The sequence below is a fragment of the Lytechinus variegatus genome, chromosome 13, assembly GCF_018143015.1.
Source record: "Lytechinus variegatus isolate NC3 chromosome 13, Lvar_3.0, whole genome shotgun sequence".
Lineage (NCBI taxonomy): Eukaryota > Metazoa > Echinodermata > Echinoidea > Temnopleuroida > Toxopneustidae > Lytechinus > Lytechinus variegatus.
The window spans coordinates 25,214,890-25,241,506 of record NC_054752.1 but is presented as its reverse complement, the minus strand read 5'-3'; the positions used below and the strand labels follow the sequence as shown (position 1 = coordinate 25,241,506).

At 35.7% G+C, this 26,617-nt stretch overlaps 2 protein-coding genes across 2 annotated transcripts in view; both read right to left on the bottom strand.

Annotated features, from left to right (window-relative positions):
• LOC121426883 (sushi, von Willebrand factor type A, EGF and pentraxin domain-containing protein 1-like) overlaps positions 1 to 6,606 on the bottom strand; it is a 34,758-nt gene extending 28,152 nt beyond the window's left edge. Inside the window, exons 1-4 of the mRNA XM_041623287.1 lie at positions 6,380 to 6,606; positions 4,702 to 4,896; positions 1,839 to 2,051; positions 1,145 to 1,363 (exon numbers count right to left, since the gene is read on the bottom strand). Coding sequence (XP_041479221.1) covers positions 1,145 to 1,363; positions 1,839 to 2,051; positions 4,702 to 4,750 — 481 coding nt within the window. The 5' untranslated portion in view covers positions 4,751 to 4,896; positions 6,380 to 6,606. The remainder of the gene's footprint in view (positions 1 to 1,144; positions 1,364 to 1,838; positions 2,052 to 4,701; positions 4,897 to 6,379) is intronic.
• On the bottom strand, positions 6,372 to 20,415 carry LOC121425980 (E-selectin-like). The gene is made up of 7 exons (XM_041622109.1): positions 20,387 to 20,415; positions 19,483 to 19,607; positions 12,427 to 12,612; positions 11,585 to 11,770; positions 7,683 to 7,934; positions 6,890 to 7,075; positions 6,372 to 6,568 (listed from the first exon to the last, which is right to left on the bottom strand). Exons 1-7 carry the CDS (start codon positions 20,413 to 20,415, stop codon positions 6,372 to 6,374), a joined length of 1,161 nt encoding a protein of 386 aa, XP_041478043.1.
• Between the last annotated feature and the right edge of the window lie 6,202 nt (positions 20,416 to 26,617).

Here is a 26,617-nt window from a genome sequence, read left to right as displayed (position 1 = left end):
ACCATTATGAATTTTCGACTTTCGGGATAAGGATAATTTCCCACATGATACACGGTAATCAGATTTTCTTCTAGTATCATTATTGTGAATATCAGAATTTTTACAAAATAAAGAATCAAAATTTATTTATTAAGTAATTCTTTATAGTATAAATACATAAAGATACCAAGATTGTAACTATGTAATTCATACACAGGCAAAATTTTAAACTTAAGAAAGAGTGGAGCAGTGTGAGCTCTGAAACCAGAATAAGATATCATTCTGATTACTCTTTTTTTTGTAAAACTAATGTTCTTTGTAATAGATATTTACTTGAAGACCCCCAAACAATAATTCCATAATTGAGATATGATAAAATTAAAGTGTTATAAATCATTAAGAGAATATTTTGTGGGAGAAATTCACGTTATCTATTTAAAACACCTATATTTCTAGAAATGAGGGAGTACGGATTTTAAAGACATGATGAAATGTATCTCAAACCCAACTTATGTCCTGAAATTGGGCAAAATATCGTATGATAATAGTTTCAAAATGTAAAAAAAAAACATTGGCATTTGTTAACTATCAAATCAATTTAAACATTACAAAAAATGATAGGAGTTAAGGAAATATATCTATTTGCGATGTTATGTGTCACAGTTGGGGCCACATGCAGCCAGTAGCAATCAAATATTAGTAGATATACAATATTTATTGTTGCTTCCCCCTTGAAAGTTAGCAATGTGTCTGCTCATAATAACCGACTAGAGGAAACGGAAAGTATTTATTATTGTAAAAGCAGCAGATTTTCTTGTGTGTAGTTGTAGATAAATATACGTACGTGTGCATCTTATGTCTACAATCTAAAAGAATGAAATCAATGAAGAACATGTCAAACAATGTTTTATCCTTGCGGCATCGAAATTGCTTTAACTGTTTATAGGGAATGTGTTGAATGGTTCTTTAAAGTCCCTTGATTATACGTACGCCCAACAGTTTCTGGTATGCATCGGTATATACAAAGTGAATACGTGGGTCTGAGGGGATTGCCTCCCATTATTTCAATAACTTTGTAACAGGACTATTACAACCTGATTATTTTCTACATGGTTAGCTCTCCTTCAAAACGTCCAGCGGCATCTGGATTTTTTCGGTAACCTACCTTTGCATGATACCGCATTTCCACTCCATTCTCCTGTTGGCAAGCATATTCTTGCAGAAGAGCCTTCCACTAATGAGTACCCATCTACACATTCGAAGGAGCATGAAGTAGAAATTCTCTGCCTATCGGATATCGTAGTTTGTTCATCATTGTAGAAGCATTCTACAGTAAACGGGGTGAATCCACTTTCCTCTGGAATTGGGGCCAGGCAGGTTACCTCTGAGCGAGAGACAATGGATTCGGGTGATGAATTCCTTTGTTCTGGTTGAATGGCTTTTCGGTGGGCACTGGCGTTTAGACATTAGAGGGGGCTTTTTTGGGGGGGAGGGGGCATTGGCCAAAAACTTTACACGACCATGACAAAAAAAATTTAAAAAGGAGAAAGGGAAAAGTACAGTAAGAAGGGTATTGTGGCGGTATTTGAATTGGAATTCACGTCATAAAAGTGTTACAGAATTAATAGTTCATTAAAAATATGTAGGTTAACAATTTCGTTTTCACGCTTTACTCCCTTCGGGCTCTCAATTAATTTTATTAAAAACAATTTTGACTTTGCAAAAATATGTCGCCGGATGTTAACGTGTGTCCCTGCATTTGCCTTCGGAATATCTTATACCTGCATAGTGTATGTAGCCTACTATCCATAAATTGCATACACCTTCCCAAATGCCTAACTATAAATGTAAAATTTTACCACTGCATTGAATAGAATCACCAGACCAAGATCCAACGTCATCCCCATCATCAGAGCACGTCATATCCGTGGACATACTTGGTCCTGTAGCTTCATAACCTTCTTGACAAGAAATGGTGCAAACTGTTCCGTAATTTACATGTTCGACTTTGCAGGCTTCTTGTATAATAGCGTTCATCGGAACGGGGACATCAGCGACTGCACACGTGATTACTATCAATATAATAAAGAAATCGAAATAATAGTTAATCAAATTCCCGTGACAAAACTTTTAGAGCAATTCAAAAAATCTTAAGAAGTTTGGAAGTTACGACCGGTGAAGAGAAGTAATTAAAGCGTGTTTGCATGCTTTGTTTGCATGTATTTTCTTGTCAAGTGTGCTGTGTATTCGTCATTAAAGCAACAAATAATTAACTTGGCCCATGATTAAATAATAAGTATTATGAAGAATACAAATTCCCCCTTTTTTGAATAATTTTAATATCATTACTGCTTGATTACCGCTATTACTATTATCATTATAATTATTTGATAATAATATTGCTATTGTTTGAATCATTATCAATTTAGATATTTTAGTTATTTGTTCTTACTGTAAATATGATCATAGCTGATTGCTATTCGAATTCGATTGATTTTTATTATTTGTTTTCTTTTAGTATAATTTTCGATAGTGTTTTTATGATTAGTATTTACATAATGATTACTATCACCATTATGATTTACATGATTATCACTAGGTTAAAGGCCCTCCACATTTCTACTGGGACTTATGCTGATGGAACTTGATCTATCTTTTTGAAACATTCCGGCAGTTTGGTCTACTGGTATCTGTGTATTACTTTAGATATGTAAATATGATTTCCCGAAGGGAAATCCATTTTTCTAACAAAATATTGACAATGAATGTGAGATTCGATAGGGATACACAACCATAAAATAGCAAAATTTGATTAAAAAGTAATTGAAACTTTTAATCAATTTGAAGTGTGAATAATATGAACATTAAAATATTCATTGAATTGATTTAAATTTCATGTAAGACTACAGAATAAGAAAAGCACAATCATCAATATTTGTTATGATGTTGACAAATCCCGAGTAAAACTGATTCGTATGCCTCGGTTGCCTGAAACAATTTATTCACCCGAAATTATATCACATCTTGCTATTTCGGACCATTCTGACCAAGAAGAGGGTGCCGGCCCGACCAATTTGAGTCTTGGGTCACGCCTGAATCAGAATTTCAAAGGTTCTTAGACAAGTCTTTGTGCATCGTTTGCTTATCTTAATTCCTTTTATACATGATGGCAGTAGTCAAGTTTTCCCCACATTCAAGAGCATCGGCGCCAGATCATTCTCAACGCACTTGACAAATTCATTGTACAGCAGTGTCCATTCCCCCCGCTTGTACGGCATCCCCGTGAATTATTATTCTTTTATGATTTATTCAGCTATGGAAGCTTAAAAGTGCCACCGAGATGTTGAGATAATTATCTTGGGAAGTCAACATCTTGATAGCAAAAGATAAGATGACGAGATCCCGGATCTCATCATGTCGACATCCTTAAGAAGAGATGGTGAGATGACAAGATCCCGAATCTCATCGATGTCAACATCTTTTAGAAGGATGATGAGATGACAAGATCCTGGATCTCATCATGTCAACATCTTTTAGAAGAGATGATGAGATGACAAGATCCCGGATCTCATCATGTTGACAGCTTGTAGAAGAGATGATGAGATGACGAGATCCCGGATCTCATCGTGTTGACATCTTGTAGAAGAGATGATGAGATGACAAGATCCCGGATCTCATCATGTTGACATCTTGTAGAAGAGATGATGAGATGACAAGATCCCGGATCTCATCATGTTGACATGTTGGTTAAGAGATGATGAGATGACAAGATCCCGGATCTCATCATGTTGACATCTTGTAGAAGAGATGATCAGATGACAAGATCTTGGATCTCGTCATGTCTACATCCAGTGGAAGAGATGATCAGATGTCATGATCTCGTAACTCGTCATGTCTACATCTTTAAGAAGAGATGATTAGATGACATGATCATGGATCGAAGATCTTGTCATCTGACCATTTCTTCTAAAAGATGTCGACATGACGAGATCCGGGATCTTGTCATCTGATCATCTCTTCTAAAAGATGTTGACATGATGAGATCCTGGATCTTGTCATCTGATCATCTCTTCTAAAAGATGACGGCATGACGAGATCCGGGATCTTGTCATCTCATCATCTCTTCTAAAAGATGTTGACATGATGAGATCCGGGATCTTGTCATCTGATCATCTCTTCTAAAAGATGTTGACATGATGAGATCCGGGATCTCGTCATCTCATCATCTCTTCTAAAAGTTGTTGACATGATGAGATCCGGGATCTTGTCATCTCTTCTAAAAGATGTTGACATGATGAGATCCGGGATCTTGTCATCTCATCATCTCTTCTAAAAGATGTTGACATGATGAGATCCGGTATCTTGTCATCTCATCATCTCTTTTACAAGATGTCAACATGATGAGATCGAGGATCTCGTCATCTGATCTTTTGCTATTAAGATGTCGACTTCCCAAGATAATTATCTCAACATCTCGGTGGCACTTTTAAGCTTCCATATTCAGCAGCTTTACAAAGGTGTCGTAATGAGTAGGAGTGCAGTGATTTGATTGTGAATTTAAACGGATTCCAATGATTTTCTTTGCGCATGGGGGCAAATAAGGTTTGTATAGACATTTGTCGAGAAAAATACAAATACTGAAAACTACATCGTTGGAGCAAATTTCACCAAAAGTAACGTTTTTTCGATCTTCGTACTTTCAACATGTAACGATATACTTACAGCTACAAGTAGGGAAGGTACCGCTCCAAGTTCGATCCTCTTGACACATCAAATCATCATTTCCTTGAAGGTAGTATCCCACCGTGCAAAAAAAATGACAGTGGTTACCTGATGGAACTTGGCTTCCGGATGGACATTCGGAAGAGACGTTGATCTGAAGACCGATGGAAAATGGCGGCTTCGTGCAGTAAATTCCTGTTGATAGTATGATGCAGAATAATGTGTAGCAACTGGTAGAAAAACTATCGAATTCATTTCTATACACCATCGTTTGTTCCTAAAATCGCGCATTCCCCTTCAGAAATGGAGGTAAATGTCGAAGCTGTGATTTTTGGTTACGTTAATCATTAATAATAAAGACCATTAATAATTGTACAAAAAATAATGCATTCCTATTGAGAGTAATAGTATTAACTGTTACATCGCCATCACCAACATTTGATTTATTAGGGCAAATTAAGGTTGAATAGATAGGAAGGAGTAGGAAAGGATGGTATGCCTTTTATTTCAATCAATATCCCAGATATCCGTAAGTACCAATTGTATTTCATTGTTAAAATAATATCCCTAGATATAAAGTTTATACAAAAAAGTTGATAAAAAATCAATACTCCATATCATTTTTAGTATTCATTGGTACAAGTATGGGACGTTGCAAAACTTACGTTCGATTCCAAACCAACGGTTTAAGTCAAAGCATGCTGTTTTATTAAATGCAGATGCGGAGTTAGTTATATTCAATATTTCAACTTATATTTTTTTACCGTCACGATTTAGTCTTGATTTGCAAGTGAAAGTAAATTTTTGCAATGACCAAAGATAGAAAATTATTGGTCCACTAATGTTAAATACCTGAACGCCTTGCAACATGTACAAGGTGTTAGCCTAACGTGCGACGTGAACTGTTTGAAGTTATTTCATTCTTTTATTTTCTGTAAAATCTGATGAAATGAAGGGTAAATTCGGGTTTTCTCATTATACATCACTTGTATGACGTTTGTACTATGTACATAGTCATAAAGACCATTCTTAATTGTTTCGTCTGACATGACATAGACATGCGATCCAGAGTCGAAAGACCTTAAAATTGCCTGGAGCTTTCAATTGTCATTGCACTACATGACTGAATTCAAATTTTTTGTCCTTTCATAATTCTTTTCTTCGGTATGATTTATTGTTTTGATATGAAAAGATGCCTTGTTCATGATTGTGAATGAAATCATTATATTATGATATTAACATTACATAATTCGAGATAGACTTGACCCAGGCCATCGTATAGGCCTAAAGGTGCAGAAGAAACCAGAATTCTGGATCATCCCTCGTTGCGTTCGTCCATCCATCCACGCGTCCCGTTTCCGCACTTACGAGAGCTGAAGAAAGCATTAAAATTACCCATAACATTCACTGCTCAAATCATTTTACCCTGCCCTTTTATCGTGTGCCCGAGACTATAGATGATCTCCTCTTCTATCAGTTACCTTTTTTGGCTGATCTATATCAATTTATATTAGAAGTTACACCTGCCTTAACCAACAAGAAAGAACATACAAGACGACCAATTCGTATAATCCTATGAGGTATCCTTTCATCCATGAACCTGAAAAGTAATAAGCCTATTTTTCTAGCTAGAAAGCCACTCGTGTCCTGCTACCCTCGCTCTATGAACACTACTTACGTGAACACTCTGGTACTTCTCCATGCCAGGATACGTTTGAGCTATCGGGTTGAGCGAGACAAGTAAGGACATCATTGTTGATCTCATATCCAACATTGCACTCAAAATAGCAGGTCGATCCAAAATTTCTGCTACACTCCCCTTTCAATCCCCCATTTTCTAACAAGGGTGGTTCTTCACACTGGGTAACTAGTGCAGATTAAAGAGAGAAATATCACCAATCACAGTACAGCTCGACAGTAGAAATGACAGAGGCACATTTTGTTCATTGTCTACATTTGGAATAGGCTTCGATTTTTCTTGAGATACATGTAGGAATATGCAACTAAAAGTTACGCTTACAAATATACAGTACTTGCACTCTAACTTCCAAGGATTCCATATGAATTGAATTCAGCTGAGAAAAGTAACCTGCCGAATATTAGATTTAGACTTAAGCTGTTTGATTTAGACATAAAGCTAAAAGGGTCAGAATTTAAAAACGAATCCTAAAATTGAATCAGCACGTACTTTGACAGGTAGGCGTCGCTGTGTCCCACGCTCCATCTGACCCAGTCAGTAAACACCGACTCGTCTCTTGCCCATCAAGAATGTACCCCGTGCTGCAACTAAAGGTACACTCAGAACCTCGAACATAACCATCTGAGCAATTTACTTGAAGAGGAAGGTCCACAGAAATTTCAGGGCAATACACCACTGTACAATGAAGTGATAATATGCATTAATAAAAGTGAGTGATTTCTACATGGCAGTTATACTCTCCTCACACGCTTTTCAATGGTGTATTCATTCTAGATATCACGGTGCAATAAACGCGTAATTTATTTAATAAACAAGTCAGGTAAAGCCATGCAATTTCCAAAAGTTGTCTTTTGAAAGATATGGTAAAAGAACTTAAGTTTTCTCATCTAAATATCCTGAAATTAAGGACCAATTAACCACAAGTAACGATTCGGAAACAGGTTGGTGTTTTGTCAGCGGACATTGATTGATGCAGTCGTTCATCGCTTTGTCATTGTTCATCATCGTGAAATGTTCATTTTCTTTTACAAAGATCTTACAGCTTTGGTGGGATTGCGACCGACCTACATTGTAGCACCTGCTGGTGCTTCAATCGAGAACATTCCGAGCTTGAAATATATGTGCACATAAAAAAACGATCAATTTGTCATGAAACTGATGGATTGTTTTATTTTGAAATCAAGGAAAATTATGTTTTGTTTACAATACACGAGGCTCATGGGATACAAACACATTTGAAAACCAATAAGAACGTCTTACTTTCTTTGTAATGTAGTCCTACCTCTTACAGTAATAGTAAATGTACACGTTGCTTTATTTCCTGAACTGTCCGTTGCAGTGAACATAACCATGTGATCGCCTTCCTGAAGCGCACTCCCAGATAGAGGACCCTGTTCTTGGATAACAGGGATTGATTCTCCAGAGTTGTCCGACGATGATGGTGTGTTCCATGTCACAACGGCAGATATTTCCAGAGGCGCGGCAGTAACCGTCTGTGAAACAGGACATCCTGTAAAGGTTGGCGCCTGCACGTCTGGATGAAAAGAAAACCGCGTATGTGTTGATGAAATTAAATGATGAAATATAATAAAATATAGGGCATGTTGTAATGGGCTGAAGGACGTTGTTCCAGAATGAAAAATATGTGGGTGAGCTTGGCGATGTCTAAATTTATTTTAGACAGATCGTATTACAAGTTTGGAGAATTAGTAATAATGAAACTGATGCAAATATATATATAATATCCAGTTATTCACGTATGATTAGTACAAAGCACCATGGTAATAGTGCTCGACTACACATGCATAGGAGCAATAGACAAACAAAATATAAATAGTATAACCTCATGCACTACATATGTGTTTCATAGAAACAGCATGCAAGAAAGCTGCTCCTTCTCTTCGATGTGGTACAAAGTGAAGTACAGAAAGATCATGAATGACTGTGACTAAGAAAGCATGAACAGTACATAATAGATTACAGCTAGAGATTTAAGGTCCATTATTGACAGTTCGGGGATTAAAGTAATCTGTTGGGTCGTATTTGATTTTCGCTATTTATTTGGCGGGAGATATTTGATCCCATGTTGGGAAGCTGCTGCTGTCGTCACAGTCATTTCTAAATCCGTGTGACGGATTACGAGTAACTTCTCGGTAATGCAGAGGTTACATCTTGAGTATAAGTTTTGCATTTCTTTGATAATTTACAGGATGAATATTGCCACAGGTATCTTGCTGTCTTTTAACACGTATTGGCCTCAGGCGGTGGAGTTCCTGTTCCTGTACTGTTTGTTGTGGACGCTACGTTTGAGTCCGTTACTGATATCTTCTTTACAACGTGCTTTCGCTGTGACCAATGCACACTTGCACTATTCAGTTTTGTTGTTGTCCACCCATGTAACTGTGGCTTTGCAGACAACGCCGCAAGACCCCTGCAAGACAACCTTCTGGCAAATAACTTTGCAACCGCCACACAGTTTTCAACTTAACTTTGGTGATAGCTGATGTCCTAGTGGAGCTGCATGTGTCGTAGGTTGTCCAAGGCATGTGAAGTCATTTATTAAAGTTAACTTGCTTGACTCTTTTGTTTGTTTATACATACATATACCGTGTAAGTAACAAAAAATCGACACCTCACAAAATCCCCAATTTAAGGAAGAAATATATCATGAATGCATGATCGTTATATATGGCTGGGAAGAGTACTTTCTCCCAAATAATTTGATACCATATTTATGCGGTATGTCTTCATGCTTGGATAATCATTAGGTATTATTTGCAGTGATGTAAATTTTGATTTGCACCAAAGTGAGGCATGACTGCAATTATGTCATTCCTCCATGAGTTAGTAAACATACTTGATAATTGATACTAAAAAGTGTTTATTAAACAATTGTAATGTAAATCATTGAAAAAGGTGTAAAATTGATTTTAATGCAACCCTTGTAGGACTACATCATTGATATCTGAATTCATTCATTGCAGTCATGCCTTACTTTGGCGCAAATCAACAATACTGCAAAGAGTACCTCCCGATCATCCAACAGATAAATACATACTCTTTCAGGCCATATATAAATATTTCATGTTCTTGACATATATTTCTTTAAGATTAGGATTTGTGAGGTGTCATTTTTTTTTACTCACACGGTAAATCCCTAAAAAATCGGAGCTAATTTCAATATGCAGACACTCAAGACCTTTCAGCCAAGGAGATAGAGGTGGTATCTCCTTGATTGGACCATTGCACGCCACATGGGAAAAATGTCACTTGAACTTCCGATCCTCTTACGACCGCATCAAAGCTTGAAACCCAAGGTAGCATAGCTTCCAAGGTACATTAATATACAGTGCGTCCCAAAAAAAACTATACACTTTTGAAATGGCTGCCAAATAAAAAAATGTAGGACTTTGGGGATAAAGACTTACATATATGGAAAGCCAATAAAGTCAACTTTCAAAAGACACCAAAAAGTTGAAAAACTATTCATGCTTGAGCGAGCACTGCCCACTGAAACAAAGGGTATGAAAATTAGGGTGGGCTGGAATTAGCCTTCCAATTTATGTCGGTTTTTGAGAGGTAAATCCTTTCGAACTTGCAAAGTTAAGGGCGTTGTGATAAATGAATGATCAACCGTGACCAGATTTGGTTGCTTAAGCGAATTTTTTAAATTATTAAATTGAATTTAATGCATGAGTGAACATAAATTACACTTTTGGGCAGCATTTCAACTCTATCATTTGGAGCTCTTTTTGGGCATCATTTCAACTTTATCATGTGGATCTCAGCAATGTGTTCATGGGAGTCGGGAGAATAGGGGGTGAGATAGGACTTCAGTGGGAGAAGAAGATTGATGGAATAAGGGTAAACGGAACATTCAGCCCCTGCCCCCCTCCCCCCCCCCCTTTCCGCCCTCCCCTCCTGTTGAGAGACTGATGGCTATTGTCATGTACGCGTGAAGTCCAGAGCAGAATGTTGATTTAATTATTAATATTCTGTATTGGTGCATCAACTTTTTCCTCAATCAATCATTTAATCAACAATTTATCAGTAAATCAACTCATTGAATGTGTAATGTGATCAATCAAACATTCAGTTTTTTCAGTAAATTACTTCATTAATCATCATAATCACAAAATTTCTTGGTAATCATTCAATAAACAAACTGACCATCAGCCACCGGTCACTTGGCAGTTGGTAATCATTCAATAAAAAAAAACTGAGTTTTGAATAGGCTACAATCCAGGAAGTGAGACAGAGAGAGAGGGGGGGGGGGGGGGCTGGGAAATGGAGGTGGAGAGGGGAGGTACATATGACTTTTAATTTGTAAAAGGACAAAAAGAAGAGGAATGCCCAGTTTTAACCAAGTCTTAGCATATCTCGCCCTCTTGCTTGTAACGGTTACCATCACATTACTCTGACTCTCACGAACACACTTCTGATGTCCACAAGATGAATATGCTACACTAAAATTAAAATTCCTGTTCACTCATGCATTACATTTCAAATTAGTAACTTTTGAAATTTGCCTAAGAAACCATAACTTATCTCACTCATAAATAGCATTAGCTTTGTAAGTTCCAAAGGAAATCCTGCCCAGCCCAGCCAAGCTTAGTCTCTCAGGAGGAGAGAAGTGGGGGAGGGGGTAGAGATGGAGGGATGGGTTACTAAATGTTCTGTTGACCTTTATCCCATCAACGTACTTCACCTACCTAAGTCATATTACCCCCTCTTCTCCTGAGTGTCATGAACACATTGTTGAAATCCACATGATAAAGACAAAATTCTGCACTAAAAATTACAATTCATGATCACTCATGCATTAAATTTCAATTTAATAATGCATTAAATTTTCACAAACAACAAACTGATCACATCTGATCTTTAATTCACCAAATATCCCTCGACTTTGCAAGTACCAAACATAAAAACCTGAAAGAAATTGGAAGGCTAATTCCAGCCCACCCTAATTTTGATACCCTTTGTTTCAGTGGGTAGTGCTCACTCAAGCATGAATAATTTTCCAACTTTTTGGTGTCATTTGAAAGTTGACTTTATTGGCTTTCCATATCTACAAGTCTTTCCCCCCAAAGTGCTATATTTTTTATTTGGCAGCCATTTCAAAAGTGTATAGTTTTTTTTGGGACGCACTGTATATTTATATATATATATCTAATACCTTACCTAAACACTGCATGTTTTCTCCTGAAGAAGACCACATGCCATTCTGCAAGCAGGTCAATGTCGGCTGCGAGGTGTTGAGGGAGTAGCCAGAGTTGCAAGAGAACGTGCATGAACTACCAAAATACCAACCATTCGTGCAGCTCAATTCTCCATTCTCTGGGGCACTTAACGTATTGCACGTGGTTCCTTAAAAGAAAATTATAAATGTGTATATCGCCATTCTAATTCATTACTACATCACATGGATTATGTTGGCCTTGAAACAGTTGTGATTTGGATAATGGGAATGAAAATGTGTGTTTCACAGGATATATTTTACTTATATTCTTACATTAAAAATTACTGAGATCGGGTGGCCTGATCACAACAATTTTCTTAATCATGATATAAAGACCAGGTATGATTCGGGTTACATTACCAAACCAAAATGTCTTGCTTAAGCACTTATAAACACACTGATGCCCGGTTTTAAAAAGGTGCTTTTGAATCGATGGTTTTAAACTATGCCTTATGCAGATTTCATCATTTATTTATCGGGATTCGGTACGTTTGATAAGAATGCTTCCATTAAAGTGCTTGTACTTTGCGACATGACCTAAATAATTTGCCACTAAGGCTGGATTAATGAGTCCATTGATAAAATCAAATTGATCAAAATTAAAAGTGTACCCATTAACATTTATTTAAATTAATTGATTCGGTAATGCCATGACCGTAATAACAATTGTCAATTTAGCGCAACGTGATTGATTAGTGGTCCTATTATAGTATGACATGTACAGAAACCATGGTTTTAAAACCAATGATTCTACTTAAACACACACACACAAAAAAAATCTTACGTGAACAAGTCGTTGTTGAGCCATCCCAGTATCCAGTGTTCCCCGATTGTGTGCATGTTCTAATCTTGGAGCCAACAATATGATAGCCCAGGTCACAGGAGATGGTGCAGACAGATGAAATGAAGTTGGTGTTGGTGCACCCCACACTACCATGCGAAGGGGCTGACAAAGTACTGCAACGGATACCTTTGAATACAATCATCAGTGTCAGAAATATCATCTTCCCTCTAAGCAACAATTGCGGTGCTAATACTCAGCCAGCTGGTATAGGACCACGAGAGCAAGCCAACCGAAATGGGAAAGATCTTAACATGCAACCGCTGCCCGTGACAATGAATTTAATATTTACGCCATTCAATAAAGCAACAGTGCTGACTTTGAAAAACAACTGTTGAATAGTTATTTACAAAAGCCCACAATTCATATTATGATAAAATACTATTTTCATTGACCCTAAATGACCTTTGACCTTGATCATGTGACCTCAATCTCAAGCAGGATATTCAATGATACTTGATTACTCTAATGTCTAAGTTTCATGAACTAGATATTCTACTTTCAAAGTTATGATGGCAATTCAGCAAATACCTCCAACATGGCCAAAGTTAGCTAACACTAAATGAACTTTGACCTTGGTCATGTGACCTGAAACTTGCACAGGATATTTGTTGATACTTGATTGCTCTTATATCCAAGTTTCATCAACTATATCTATAAACTCTCAAAGTTATGATGGCAATTCAACTAATTCCCCAACATAATCTAGGTTTATTGACCCTAAATGACCTTTGACCTTTGCCACGTGACCTTAAACTAACAAAGGATGTTCATTGATAATTGATTACTCTCATGTCCAAGTTTCATGAACCAGATCAATAAACTTTCAAAGATTAAATGATGGAAATCAACAAATACCCCAAACATGGCCAAAGTTTATTGACCCTATGACATTTGACCTCGATAATATGACCTGAAACTCAGACAGATTGTTAAGTTATACTTGATACTTGTTATGCTTTAGTTTCATGAACTAGATCTTAACACTTTCTAAGTTATGGTTACATTTCAAAAACTTAACCTTCGATTAAGATTTGGATGTTCTTTCTCCCCGAGCATGGTCTAAGTTTATTGACCGTAAATGACCTTTGACTTAAATCATGTGACATCAAACTCTGGCAGAATGTTTAGTAATATTTGATTGCCATTATATCTAAGTTTTATGAACTAGGCTCATACACTTTCTAAGTTACGATGACATTTCAAAAACTTAACTTTCGGTAAGCATATGATGTTGACGACGCCGCCGCCCACTTATGGCCCACTTGGAAGCGTGGAAGCGTCGTGGTGTAGCGGTTCTGAGGGTCGTGTGTTCGAATCCCACCATGGCCTAGCGTCCTTTGACAAGGCGTTAATCCACACTTTGCCACTCTCCACCCAGGTGTTAAATGGGTACCCGGTAGGATGTGAAAGCTATATGTAGTATGCCTAGCAATTGAGTCTTGGAACTCTTGTTGGAATGCTCCCCAGGGAGTGGAGAAGGTGCATACATTGTATGCGGGCATGCAAGGATCCGATGACCGGGGTAATAATATGTCTGTAAAGCGCTTAGAGACGTCGTTCCGATGTATTAAGCGCTATATAAATGCGGAATATTATTATTATTATTATTATTGGAAAAGCGGCGCCTGTAGTCTCGCTCTGCTATGCAGGCGAGACAAAAGCTGCATCTGTTAAAATTATTTTAAAGTTATACGAAGATGGGATATAATTGCTGGTTTTAATCTACAACTTTCAATCTTATTTGTGCAGGATACACGATATTTTGTCGATAAAGTTGGCTTTTACGATAAAGAGAACATTGTCTTCGGTGTTATTTACCTAAATAATACAAATACTTTCAATGTGAATTCACATGCTATTAAACTCAAAGTAAAGGTTAGACATGAATATATATTTTTTAGCTGCGTCGATTTTCCTAAAATATAATTATGATATTACATATAATTGCATGCAGTGTAGGTGAAATGTAACTTCATAGTTTAACCCGTATAGATACACTAATGCTTCTAATAACATGACTAACAAACGCAGTGGCGTAACTACGGAGGGCATGGGGGCACCTTGCCCAAATGTTATGTTACTGTATATTACATAAAAAACATTTTCTTTTCATAATTTTAAGAAACATGATTTCCTCAGGGCCTATGTCTTCATTGTTCCAGGTGCTTGCATTTTCTGTTTAACTAGATATAATAGATCAAATATTTTTTTGGAATATTATAGTTTTCAAGTATATTTGAGAGAGGCGACGTTGTCACATCAAGTCAATATACACCAAATATATTTCCTCGCAGTTCGAGTTATTATTGTTCTATGTAGTGACGTATGCTTCTTTTTCATGACTACTGAAAGTGATCGCCCCATTCTAAGGTCTTAATATAACATTAAATTTCCTGTCCGTCCGTACGTTCGCATTAGGGAATGTTGAGATATGTCTGCTCTTCATGAATTCCTAAAATTAGTCCTTAAAATGTCCCTTTTCTGATCTGAATATCAACATATTCAGCTCGCGCTTCGCGCTCGTACCATTTGGTTAGTGAAATACTTATGGTCTTAGTGGATTCTTACAGACAAGCCTTAGAATGCCCCTCTTCAGATCTGAATTTCCTAAATTTTCAGCTAGCACTTCGCGCTCGCAATATTTGATTAGTGAGATGCGTATGATATTCATGATTACAATGGCCAAAAAGTGCGTCATGTGTTTAGATGTAATTCTAACAAAATCAGCCACCATTTGGCACTTGCATTAGATGACTATGGTGAGATATGGATCCTTTAAAAATAGTTCTCAAAATATCCCTGGTTGGAGTCAATTATATACAAAAATTTCAGCTTGCGCTTCGCGCTCTTATTGTTTGGTTAGCGAGACAGGTACTTAACATGGTAACAAAAAAATGCTTATGATGTCGCTTTTTAGGTATGAATATCAAAAACTTTCAGCTCGCGCTTCGCGCTCGTATTATTTGATCAGTGAGATACATATCCGTTTAATGGCACAGTCCTTAAAACAGGGATTCTCAAATGGTGGCGCGCGCGCCACTTGTGGCGCACCGAGCCTTGCGGAGTGGCGCTTGGGAGTTGGTATAAAAAAAGTAAAAATAAGGAAAAATTGGGGAAATAAAAATGTATCTAACAGTAACCTGGAAATAAGGATTTGGTGATCATTTTAATACAAAGAGAAAGCAAAAACTCTTTACTTGACACTTAATTGCTAATTGATTTCCTCAAATTTTGTCCAATTTAGCACTCGATAACCCCTATTATGGAGGATCGATGGTGTTCTCCTTTTTATTTATTCTTACAAAGTTTTATTTATTCTTACAAATGTGCCACAGAAGTGATATGAAAACCCCGTTTGTAGGATTTCTATTTCAACGGCGATAATTTTGCATTTCCAGAGTATAAGTTTTGGTTAAGAGTTAAACATCAAATAATGTGATATTTAAAGAACATCCTGATCATAATAGATTATGAATTTGGGACATAACAAGCAGAAACCTTGTTTCCGGAGCCGATTAAAATCCGAAGTTGTAAAAGTGAAATATATGTATGCTCAGATGTATTGCTTGCCGTGATTGTCTGCATGCACTCTTGCTAAAGACGAACTGAATGAATAATACGTGAGTTGTAGAGAAAGATGGGCAGTTTGGGGCGCTAGGGCAGTGTAACGCCTAATTTTCAGCCCTTGCAAAATCGGGGAACGTAATTTTAGCTACTGGGGTACAGATGGGGCCCCAATGTGTTTCACGGCCAAGAAAAAAAAAGGAGAAAGGGAAAGAGAAAGAAAGGGAACGAGTGGAATTATCTTAATATTATGTCAAAATATATATTTTTGTATTGAAAAGTTCAATATTTTTACTTCAGCTGCTATATCTAGCCCTCTTGATTTTTTTACCCATTACGCCACTTGCTTCAGCCAATAGATCTGGTGCAGAACAGTCTGAACTAGTGGTATCAGTGAACAAGTCACTGGTAATTTTTCTTTTAATATTAATATTGTATAGTTTGTTGGCATTTGTATTTTTTCTGTTGATATTAATTGCAGCACCTCTGCATGGGCAATTAAAAAGGCCTCATATTCCAAAACTTCTGGGGGCTCTGCCCCCTCGACCCCCATCAGACTTCCTTGGATTACGAATTCGATTCTGCGATCGATAAATCGAAAAAATAGGTTGTACTATAAACATATGTCTAAATGTACTGATCAAACAAGGATTCAATATACAAGTTATAAGAATGTACTTACAAGTGTCATTCGCACAGCAAAAAAGGTATATTATCATGACCAATTTAATCGCTGTCAAAATGATCTAAGGCGAACATGGAAGATAATTAATTCTACCCTTCACAATGGATCAAAGCATCCTAGGATTACTAAGCTTAGGCATGATAATGCTATAATTGAGAATACAGTTCAAATGGCAAATATATTTAACAATTATTTTTCCAATGTAGGTTTTAACCTCGCTAGCCATATACCACCAACAGATCACTCTTTTCATAACTATCTGACTGATAGAAACGAAAGTTCTTTATTTTTCTCTCCTACCTACCCACAAGAAATAATCAAAATAATATATGGGCTGAAATTGAATAAGAGTGCAGGATTTGATGGAATCGATAACAACCTTCTGCAAAAAACTATGAATTATATTGTTCATCCTCTTGTTCATATATTCAATCTGTCTTTATCATCTGGAAATATTCCAGAATCAATGAAAATATCGAAAATAATTCCTGTTTTCAAAAAGGGTGATAGAGAGCTAAAAAATAATTATAGACCCATTTCATTGCTAACAACTTTGTCCAAAATCCTTGAGAAGTTGGTCCACATTCGTACAATAAATTTCTTTCATAAGCACAATATTCTTTCTAATACTCAATATGGCTTCCGAGAAAAGAGTAGCACTACTCATGCAATACTTTCCTTAGTTCAAAAGGTTGCCAAAGAAAGTGACCAGTCTTCTAGTACGGTTGGTTTGTTCATAGATTTTTCTAAAGCATTTGATACTGTTGATCACGACATCCTTCTTTTCAAACTATCACATTACGGCATTCGGGGAAAACCATTGATATGGTTTAGGAATTATCTTAAAGGGCGCTCCCAGTTCGTTTCAATTAATGACAATTTCTCTGAACACAAGCCTGTCCTTTGCGGAGTTCCACAGGGCAGTATTCTTGGTCCACTTTTGTTTATAATTTATATAAATGACATTGAAAAGTCGTCTAGGCTACTTCAATTCATTCTTTTTGCTGATGATTCAAACATATTTTTCTCACATCATGATCCAAAACAATTGACGCAAATGTTAAATCAAGAACTTAAAAACGTTGCAAATTGGATAAAAGCAAACAAATTATCACTAAACCTTGATAAAACTAGTTATATGCTGTTTAGTAATAAATTTGAAGCTTTACCAAGTGATGTAATTTTTGATGGTACTGTCATCCAAAGGGTCCGATCCACTCGATTCCTTGGACTAATCATAGATGACAAGCTTTCTTGGAAACCGCACATTGATAACGTCTGCAAAATCATGGCTTGAAATACTGGCATCCTTGGTAAATTAAAACAATTCTTACCACACACTATTATGCTATCCTTGTATTCTACATTAATCCTCCCTTACTTAAATTATGGACTTATCGCTTGGGGTAATGCAACAAATTGGCTGATCGATAGAATATTTATATTGCAAAAAAGAGCTATTCGTGTAATAAATAATGCAGATTTCCGGGCACATACAAATAATCTATTCTTAAAAAATAAAATTCTGAAAATTAAAGAATTGTACACTTTTCAACTTGGACAGTTTATGTTCAAGCTCAATACTAAACAACTACCTTTGCCTCTAATTGATATGTTTTTAAAAAATAGTTCGATTCATAGTCACTTCACTCGCCAAGCAAACTCTTTTCATTTGCCATTGAACAGGACATCATTTGCTCAAAAAACGTTTATATTTATGGGTCCTAAACTATGGAATTCATTTACAATTGATATAAAACAATGCAATTCTATACAAATGTTCAAAAAACGACTTAAATTATTTCTCCTGAATTATTACTAAATATTCAATTCATCAATTTCAAATTTGGCCTTCAGTGTTAAGTGGAAAACCTTTAATAATTTGTATATACTGTGAATGATTCATATATATATTTTTTAAAAATATGATGCATATGATTTGTATAATAATGTATATATTCCATAATGTAAATATTGTTACGTTTTTTGTTTGTTTGTTTTATTTCGTTTTTTACAAAAAAAGGCAATTCAGTTGCTATAAAAAAGTAATTAAAACAATAAGGGGGCCTACATTTTACAAGCTCTGCTTTTTAGTTGGCCCTCCCTCCCTTTCAAATATTTATATATCTCGATCTGATGATTGTCTATTGTAATTTTAGAATGTAATTTATTTTTTTGTATGTACTTCAAATGTGATTGTAATATGTTACTATGTCAATTGAATTATAATTGTAAATATGAAATTGAAAGTGGAAAATAAATAATTGAATTGAATTGAATTGAATCAGGGGCCTCTGGAACCCCTCCGCTGATATTGCGTAATGGATAGTGGAGCATTACCGATTCTCAACAAGAAATGTGGCGCTTCCAAAAAAGTAATTGAGAATGACTGTCCTTAAAATGTCTCTAAGAGTATACCTGACAACTGAGCTCACTAAGTAACTCAAAATTTTTGCTCGTGCCCCCAATGCCGTGACCCATGGTACGCCACTGAACATACGTCTAGTTCCCGTCTTGTCTGTATTGAAGAATCCAACATCTTCTCAATCAAATTTATTCTTCAACTGACCACTCAAACCAAAAATATGGAGTCTTAAATAAACGGTCAGCAGGATTTCGTTCTTCCAGAACAATTTGGCTTGATTGATTTTTTTCTATTTATATCAACTTGTTGGTGTGCCTACGAAAGAAAACTGGATAAAGTTGCAATTGTCAAAGAACTAGAAGAGAGAGAAAAAATGTTTTACCAATAACCATGAAGTAAATGTAACAATCAGCAGAATTTCCAGCACTGTCACTTGCTCTGTACTGAATGGTGTATTGGTTGCTGGAAACAAAGAATGTAGACCCAGAGCTTTGGCCAGATATTATTCTGTAATATGAACAACAAAATGGGGAGATTGATGAGAGGGCGAGTACGCCGGGTAGTGGGTTTTTCCTTAGAACTTTATATTCCTTGATTTGTAGAACTTAAAAATTGTCGATGCCACGAGTCTGATTGCATAATAATTGTATTTTTTAGCTCTTCTTTAATGACCTTAGCCTTGAAAGTTTGCTCAGTTCCAGACAGGTAGGCTCATCAGCCGCTCATGTAAAAATTTTGAACACCTCAGTGCAAATTATTATTATTCATACTTCATTTTATATTTTCTCTGACGTCAATATTTTATACTTTAAGATTACATCAAGATCCTCGGGAATAGGGGAAGAATTCTTCCCATCTTTTTTTCTTCGGTCAGAGATTTGAATAATAAATTGATTCCCTGTTGAATTAGTCAGCGACATGTATGTACATGTAATAAACAATTTCGTAGTTCCATTCTGCGCATGATGAGAAGAAGGTCATAGGTACCAAAGTGAAATAGTATAGTTCAAAATTAAATGAGACAAGTACCAAATTTTATGTTTTGATTATTCATATTCTTCTGAATTTTGTTTGTCATCGGATCAACTAAAATGACAATAATGTCCACTAGTATTTCACAGTCGGCCGCGTATATTGTTATAATATGCTAATGCATTCAAAGTAAAAATGCAACAAATAACTTCACAGTGATAGAGTGTTCACCGGTATGCTATTCTAGTCACCTGTGGCGACCGCACAGAAGCGTTGTTAGCGTAACAGAACGCTAACAGTAGGGCCAGTCACACCTTCCACGGGCGACCACAGCTAGATGCATTGTTTTCACTAACAGAGCACTAAAATTAGGCCTACCAGTATCGATAAACTCAGAATAAAGCTTAGCCGAATTCCTAATGAGCTAACATTGAAAGGTCCAGCAGAATATAACAGTGGCGCTAAAGATAATAGAAATCTAACAGTGCTAAGGGCACTGTTAGTGATTATAGTGATGATGTTAGTGAATAATTTCTCCCTTTTTTTAACTTGTCTCCTTTATTATACCAAGTAGTTTTAGATAGACCTCGACCGAATTCAAGGGGTATTCCGGGCCCACACAACAAAATATAAATAAATGGAGTAAAATAAGATGAGCAAATTGCTGAAAATGTCACCAAAATCTGATAAAAAATAACAAAATTCTTTAATATTAAAAAATTAACGCGGTATTTTGCAAATATTATTACTGAGCAGCATGTGGCCATGAATATGTAATTAATGAAACGATGATATATCCTTTTAACTCTTTCCCTTTTTAATGATTTTATTGAAATGAACTCGTAATTGTCTCAAATGTTTGTATGTCTCCCGAGTAACAACATTATGATCTTTGAAGCAATATTCTGGGTGGACAAAATTCAAATAAACCTAATTTTGTATAATACAACAGACCCTCATGGCATAATCCTGAAGACATGAATATAAATTTTACCGAAATAGGCCCTACTGCAAAATTTTAAGATATCATAATTTTTGTATTCATTTCCAATTTTTATCAATTTGTCAGTGTTTTGTTTGTCTCACTTTATTATTATTTTCTTCAGCCTGGAGTACCCCTTAGCGTTGGATGTTGATTAGTGCAAAGATATGATTCTTTTCATCATTTATTTTTCTTTTTTCAAGATATATCATTTTTTAAATGTTTGAAGAGATTTTTAAGAGCAGGCCCTACATTGGAAAGAATAACATTAGCTGATGAAGTTTATCGCATGATAATCATCATTGGCAAATACTCTATCATGAACATGATGATTGAAGTCTGTGAAGATCATTTTCAAAGAAAAGAAACTGGTGAAAAGTGGGATTGCATTTTTTGGTACAGAATCTCCATCGTGATATCATGAAAGGTAATTTTCTTGATCTTTTTAGAGCTTATTCGATACTTTTTAAATTAATTTAGCTATATATTTACTTCTTGCTGTCATTTAAGTTTAAAATGTAATAATAACGATTTTTTTGAAGGCCTATATGATAATAAATTACATTCATTTACCCTTTTGTAGACAAGATTTAAACTTTTAGGATGTGCAAATAACCATAACTAAATCTTAAGTTAACTCAAGATCAATACGCACAAATTATAGATTTTGCCTAACTCAAATCCCCTAACAACACTCGCGCCTAACGGCGCTTTAACAGTGCTTTCTGTGCAGCGGTCATTCTTCCCGTTATGTTAGTAGCTGATTTGTTATTGAATGATACCAGTACACAGATTGTTATGTCAAGCGTTGATCACAGATGTAAATAATGCATTTCTTTGAGATTAGCCATCGCGGCGACATTACTGGTTGTAACAGGGCCCTTTGTTAGCGCAGTGTTAGTGAAATGTTACGCTAACAGCGTTTCTGTGCGACCGATACTGGTCTTTTCAATTTCTTCACCTTGCTGTGTCAGGTATGCTTACATTATATGTTGCTTTGAAATCTATCATAATGAAAGGAATGAAAGGTCATTTGACATAAATTGCCAATGAAGTAACTACGAACTGGTCTATACAATTCAAATCCTTCCTCTTGAGAAAGTTTTTTTTTAATACGTACGAGACGGTTACAGATCCTCTGTTATCTGTAGCTGTCGGTGTGCCCCAGCTTACTGAGCGGGATGTACCAGTTGTGTATTTGTTTCCAAGATCCCCAGGGCAATACGTAAATGTTGGGTCCGTTGTATCTGTTCAGGAAACATACAGTGCGTCCCAGAATAAACGAAACCGAGATTTAGCGATCATTTATCATAACTTAATCATAAATAGAATAGACAAATGGCCTACCAATTTAAAGCTTAGAATCTCCTCTTTCATCTGATATTCCTTAGGTTATTTCTTATTCAGGCATGAGTGAGCAAAAACAATTTCAAGAAAGGATACCAAAAACTCATTTGGTGGGGGTTATCTGGGTTTCAGAAAGAAAACCACATTTCTGAAAAGTTCAATATCTGCTCTTTAATTTTGTACCAAAATTACAAAAAATGGTCAAGAAATAAAAAATGGTCAAGAAATAAAAAAGTTCTGTTCATTTGAAATAAGGCTTTTATTTCCACAATTTAATGAGATAAACGTGTTTTCACCGGTTTCCCACAGAAGCTTTCGCATGGTGAACATAAGATTTAATGCATGGCTGATCGTCAACAAAACAGTGTCGAGAGAGTTTGAAAGCCATCCTGGAGAACCTCTTCATTTTATGAAATTATTGAAATTCAAGCCTTATTTCAAATGACCAGAACTTTGTTATTTCGTGACCATTTTCTGTAATTTAGGTTTTAAATTAAAGAGGAGATATTGAACTTTTCAAAAATGTGGTTTTCTTTTTGAAACCCAGATACCCCCCGCCAAATGAGTTTTTGATATCCTTTCTTCAAATTGCATTTGCTCACTCATGCGTGAATGAGAAATAATCTAAGTAATATCAGATGAAAGAGCAGATTCTAAGCTTTAAATTGGTAGGTCATTTGTCTATTTTATTTATGATTAAGTAATGATAAATGATCGCTAAATCTCGGTTTCGTTTTTTCTGGGACGCACTGTATATATTTTTTTTCTTTTTTTAAATTCAGATACTAGTAGTTTACCTTATCCACTTCATTTCTCATCTTTTACCACTGTGAAATGCACATTAAACCATATGTACATACAATCCATATGCAAATAAGCTATGCAGTGCGTTTTAATAAAATGTTTACACTTTGAAAAAGCCCTAGGAATCTAAAAAGATATACAACATAAGGATATTTTTCTCACATATATTATCGGGTTTGGGTCTCATCCTTCACATGGAATTAAAAAGCTGGCAGAATGCTACACTTGAGTTAGCAACTTTCCATTTTTGTAAAGCTCGCAGAAATGCTCATTTTGACGCTGTGTCGAGGGGGGGGGGGCGGAAACAAACTGACAGTGCGATTCATCTGTCATTCATTTCTTTCAAATTTTTAGCCAATTGGAATAATAACAGATGCATTTAAATATTCGCTAACAAATTTGCTACCAAAATTTTACATTTTAGCCCTAGGTAAGCACAACCTTTACCATTTTTACCAGCTGCATCTGAGGACATAACTGAATGTAAACAAAAAATTATTTCAGACATCTCCAGCATTTTTACCAATTTTTTTTTCATTTAAAGTTGGTTTACATTTTATTTTTGATTCAATAATTGTTTTTAAACACTTTTCCCAAGGTTGACAATGATAAAAATAGGTAAATGAAGCGTATTGAAAAAAAAAGTGTATTGCAGCTCCGTGTAAAGCAGATTACCATCACCATGGCATCGGTGTGTGGGAAAGAAGGGATGGCAAAATGGCGCTCTATGACGTGTTTTGGGCAAGGATAAAAAATCAAAAAGATAGAAATTCATATTCGAATCAATCTTCCTAGCTATAGTCCATGTGTTCTTTATGATCAACGTCGAGATTTATTCATCCAAGGTCTGCGCAAATCATTTTTGACGAACTTTTCATTCAAAAGTTAAGTGGTCCTCACTCAAGCGGAAAGATTTTTTGACAGTCATATCGTCATTTGCTTAAAGAGATCTGTACTAACGTTTGAATGTGGAAAAAAAATCAGGATATCACAAAAATATCCTTTTACTGTATTATTTTAGGTGTAAACTTGTTTTACACCTCAATACGCACTGTATATTCTACCATAATACCCATATTGTCACGCATATTGGGCATACAATTCTTTCATTATTTCAATAAAACCATTTTAATTGAGATGGGTAGACAATTTCATACTGAATATTCTGAAATGGATTTTTTTCCAATTTACAACTTCTGTGTACTCTCGCACTTTTCAATGTAGTCATGTGAAGACGTTCAGTTGTCTGTAATAACAGTGATAATTATTTTCTTTTCAAAAGGGGTTGTTTGGAAATTGGATATCGAACAACTTCAGTCCAACAAACTTTTTAATCAAAGAATTGATGTTACTACCCCGCTCAAATCTGCGCACTAAGAAATACAGGTTCAATTAATAATCTGATAATTAAAAAAAAATGTCCCCGGGGATGGCCCTGGGTGTAATCTTTAGCTTTCTCGTAACTTTAGGGGTTTAAAGAGAAATTCCAGTAGTTGCAGTAAACACTGATTTCATGAGAAAGTCTGTAAAACCAGGCTTAATTGTCAGTATATCATCGAGGATGAAGATCTGGTACAGTTACATAAACTGAACTTTGTGAAATCTTGAAATCTACGCTGAAAAACGTTCACACTGAAGATCACCAACACAGATAGGCACACGTGGGACAGTGTATTATTATTGCTGGAATAAAGACCCGACGGAAGTGACCGAATCCGCGCTTATTTTACTTATTTCTCAGCAATTCCACAGTTTCTCCCAGAATCGTTTGGCACATATTTTTTATTCATACAAACAGACACTTGGGTGGTCATTATATTAGATTCTGTAAAAAGTCATTTTGAGATCGTTACCAAAACTGGAATTCATCTTTAACTAATTACTAGTAGTTTTTCCTGCACACTAAATGATCTCAAGTTCTACCTTTTAGGAAAGATTAAAGTTTGCACCCGTGTGCATTTAGATATTTCTGCACCCTTCAAATATTTAAATTTGGAAATATGCACCATTTGGAGTATAAACATTGTGCAAAATCGTGCAAAGGATACGAAAAGGGTATATTCTAATGTTGGGTGCATGATAGCACCCCAATAGGTGCTGCTTTCGTGACATCCATGTCTGGGATTCACTTTATCCTTAGTGCGTTGTCAGCGGTTCAAATACAAATGAATGTTTGGAGATTGGAGAAGGGTAATAATAACACGTTATGTTATGCAGGGCCCGCTGGTAGAGCAGTTTCCTAACTGAAGTGGCTACCCTGGGTAAATAAAAACGTTGTTATTATCATAATGTGCTTAAATTACACAGGAAAATTTGCATTGACATACTATGCATGGTTGAAATATTTTAGAGTTGTACATGTGAATAGTGTTCATACCTGTAGGTGCAGGAGTACTCCTTCGTCGTCGACTGCCCCACCACCACGCTATTTTGTTAATGAAAGGGCAGAAAGAGAAACGTCGAGCTTAGAACACATAAGACATTGATTCAGCCTCCAACTATTTAATACTGTTATTACTGGTAAGATAATACACTCTAGATTACAGGGATTTAAAATAAATCCCGGGACGAATCGAATGTAGTTTTTAGTTTTTAGTCCCAGATTCATTTTTTTTTCAATATTAAAGGATTGATGTTCGAATCCGTTGAGAATATCCATCTGTTCATTGCAAAAGACCAGCCAACTTTACCTGTTTGGTGCTCTTGATCCCTATAAAGGTAAGTAACTGTAATGAACTTATTTCTCAAGATATAGATGTTTTGGCCCATACAATAATTTTAATCTACTGAGATGTTGATTAAACAATCATGCAATTCAAACTGTATAATATACAGTCTCACATGCATAGTGACAAACTTATCGTTTATTTATAACATATTGTGCATCGACTCTGATCCATTCAAACTTTATTCGTAATCAAAGTGATTAATTATCTGTATATACTATTATTATTATTACTATTATACCTAACTTTAAAATGTGAACTAGGAAAACAACTTGAACTAGATAAGGCTATTTATTGGTGTCTCAAACTTCAAAATATTACATTGGGCTTATTAATATTAAATATGGAAATATCTCTCACAAAAATACTATATGAGTATGAATAATCCTTCATAATAATTTGTAAACTTTTGGTTTCTTGTGGCGATGCCTACATGTATTTATGAATGAATTTCTATTCCACATATTACATTTAGTTTATCAATAATCCTCTTTTTCATTTTCCGGTGACACAATGTAAACATCTTGTAACAACGATTCTATGATTTTGATCATTCTTTTTTTCTTTGTACATTTCTTTCTTCATATTTCTGATATTGCCAGTCCTCTCTTTCTGTCTTTCTATTTTATTTCCTTCATGTTGCTTTCCATTCGCTACTTACTTCCAGATTTCTTTATTTCGTTCAC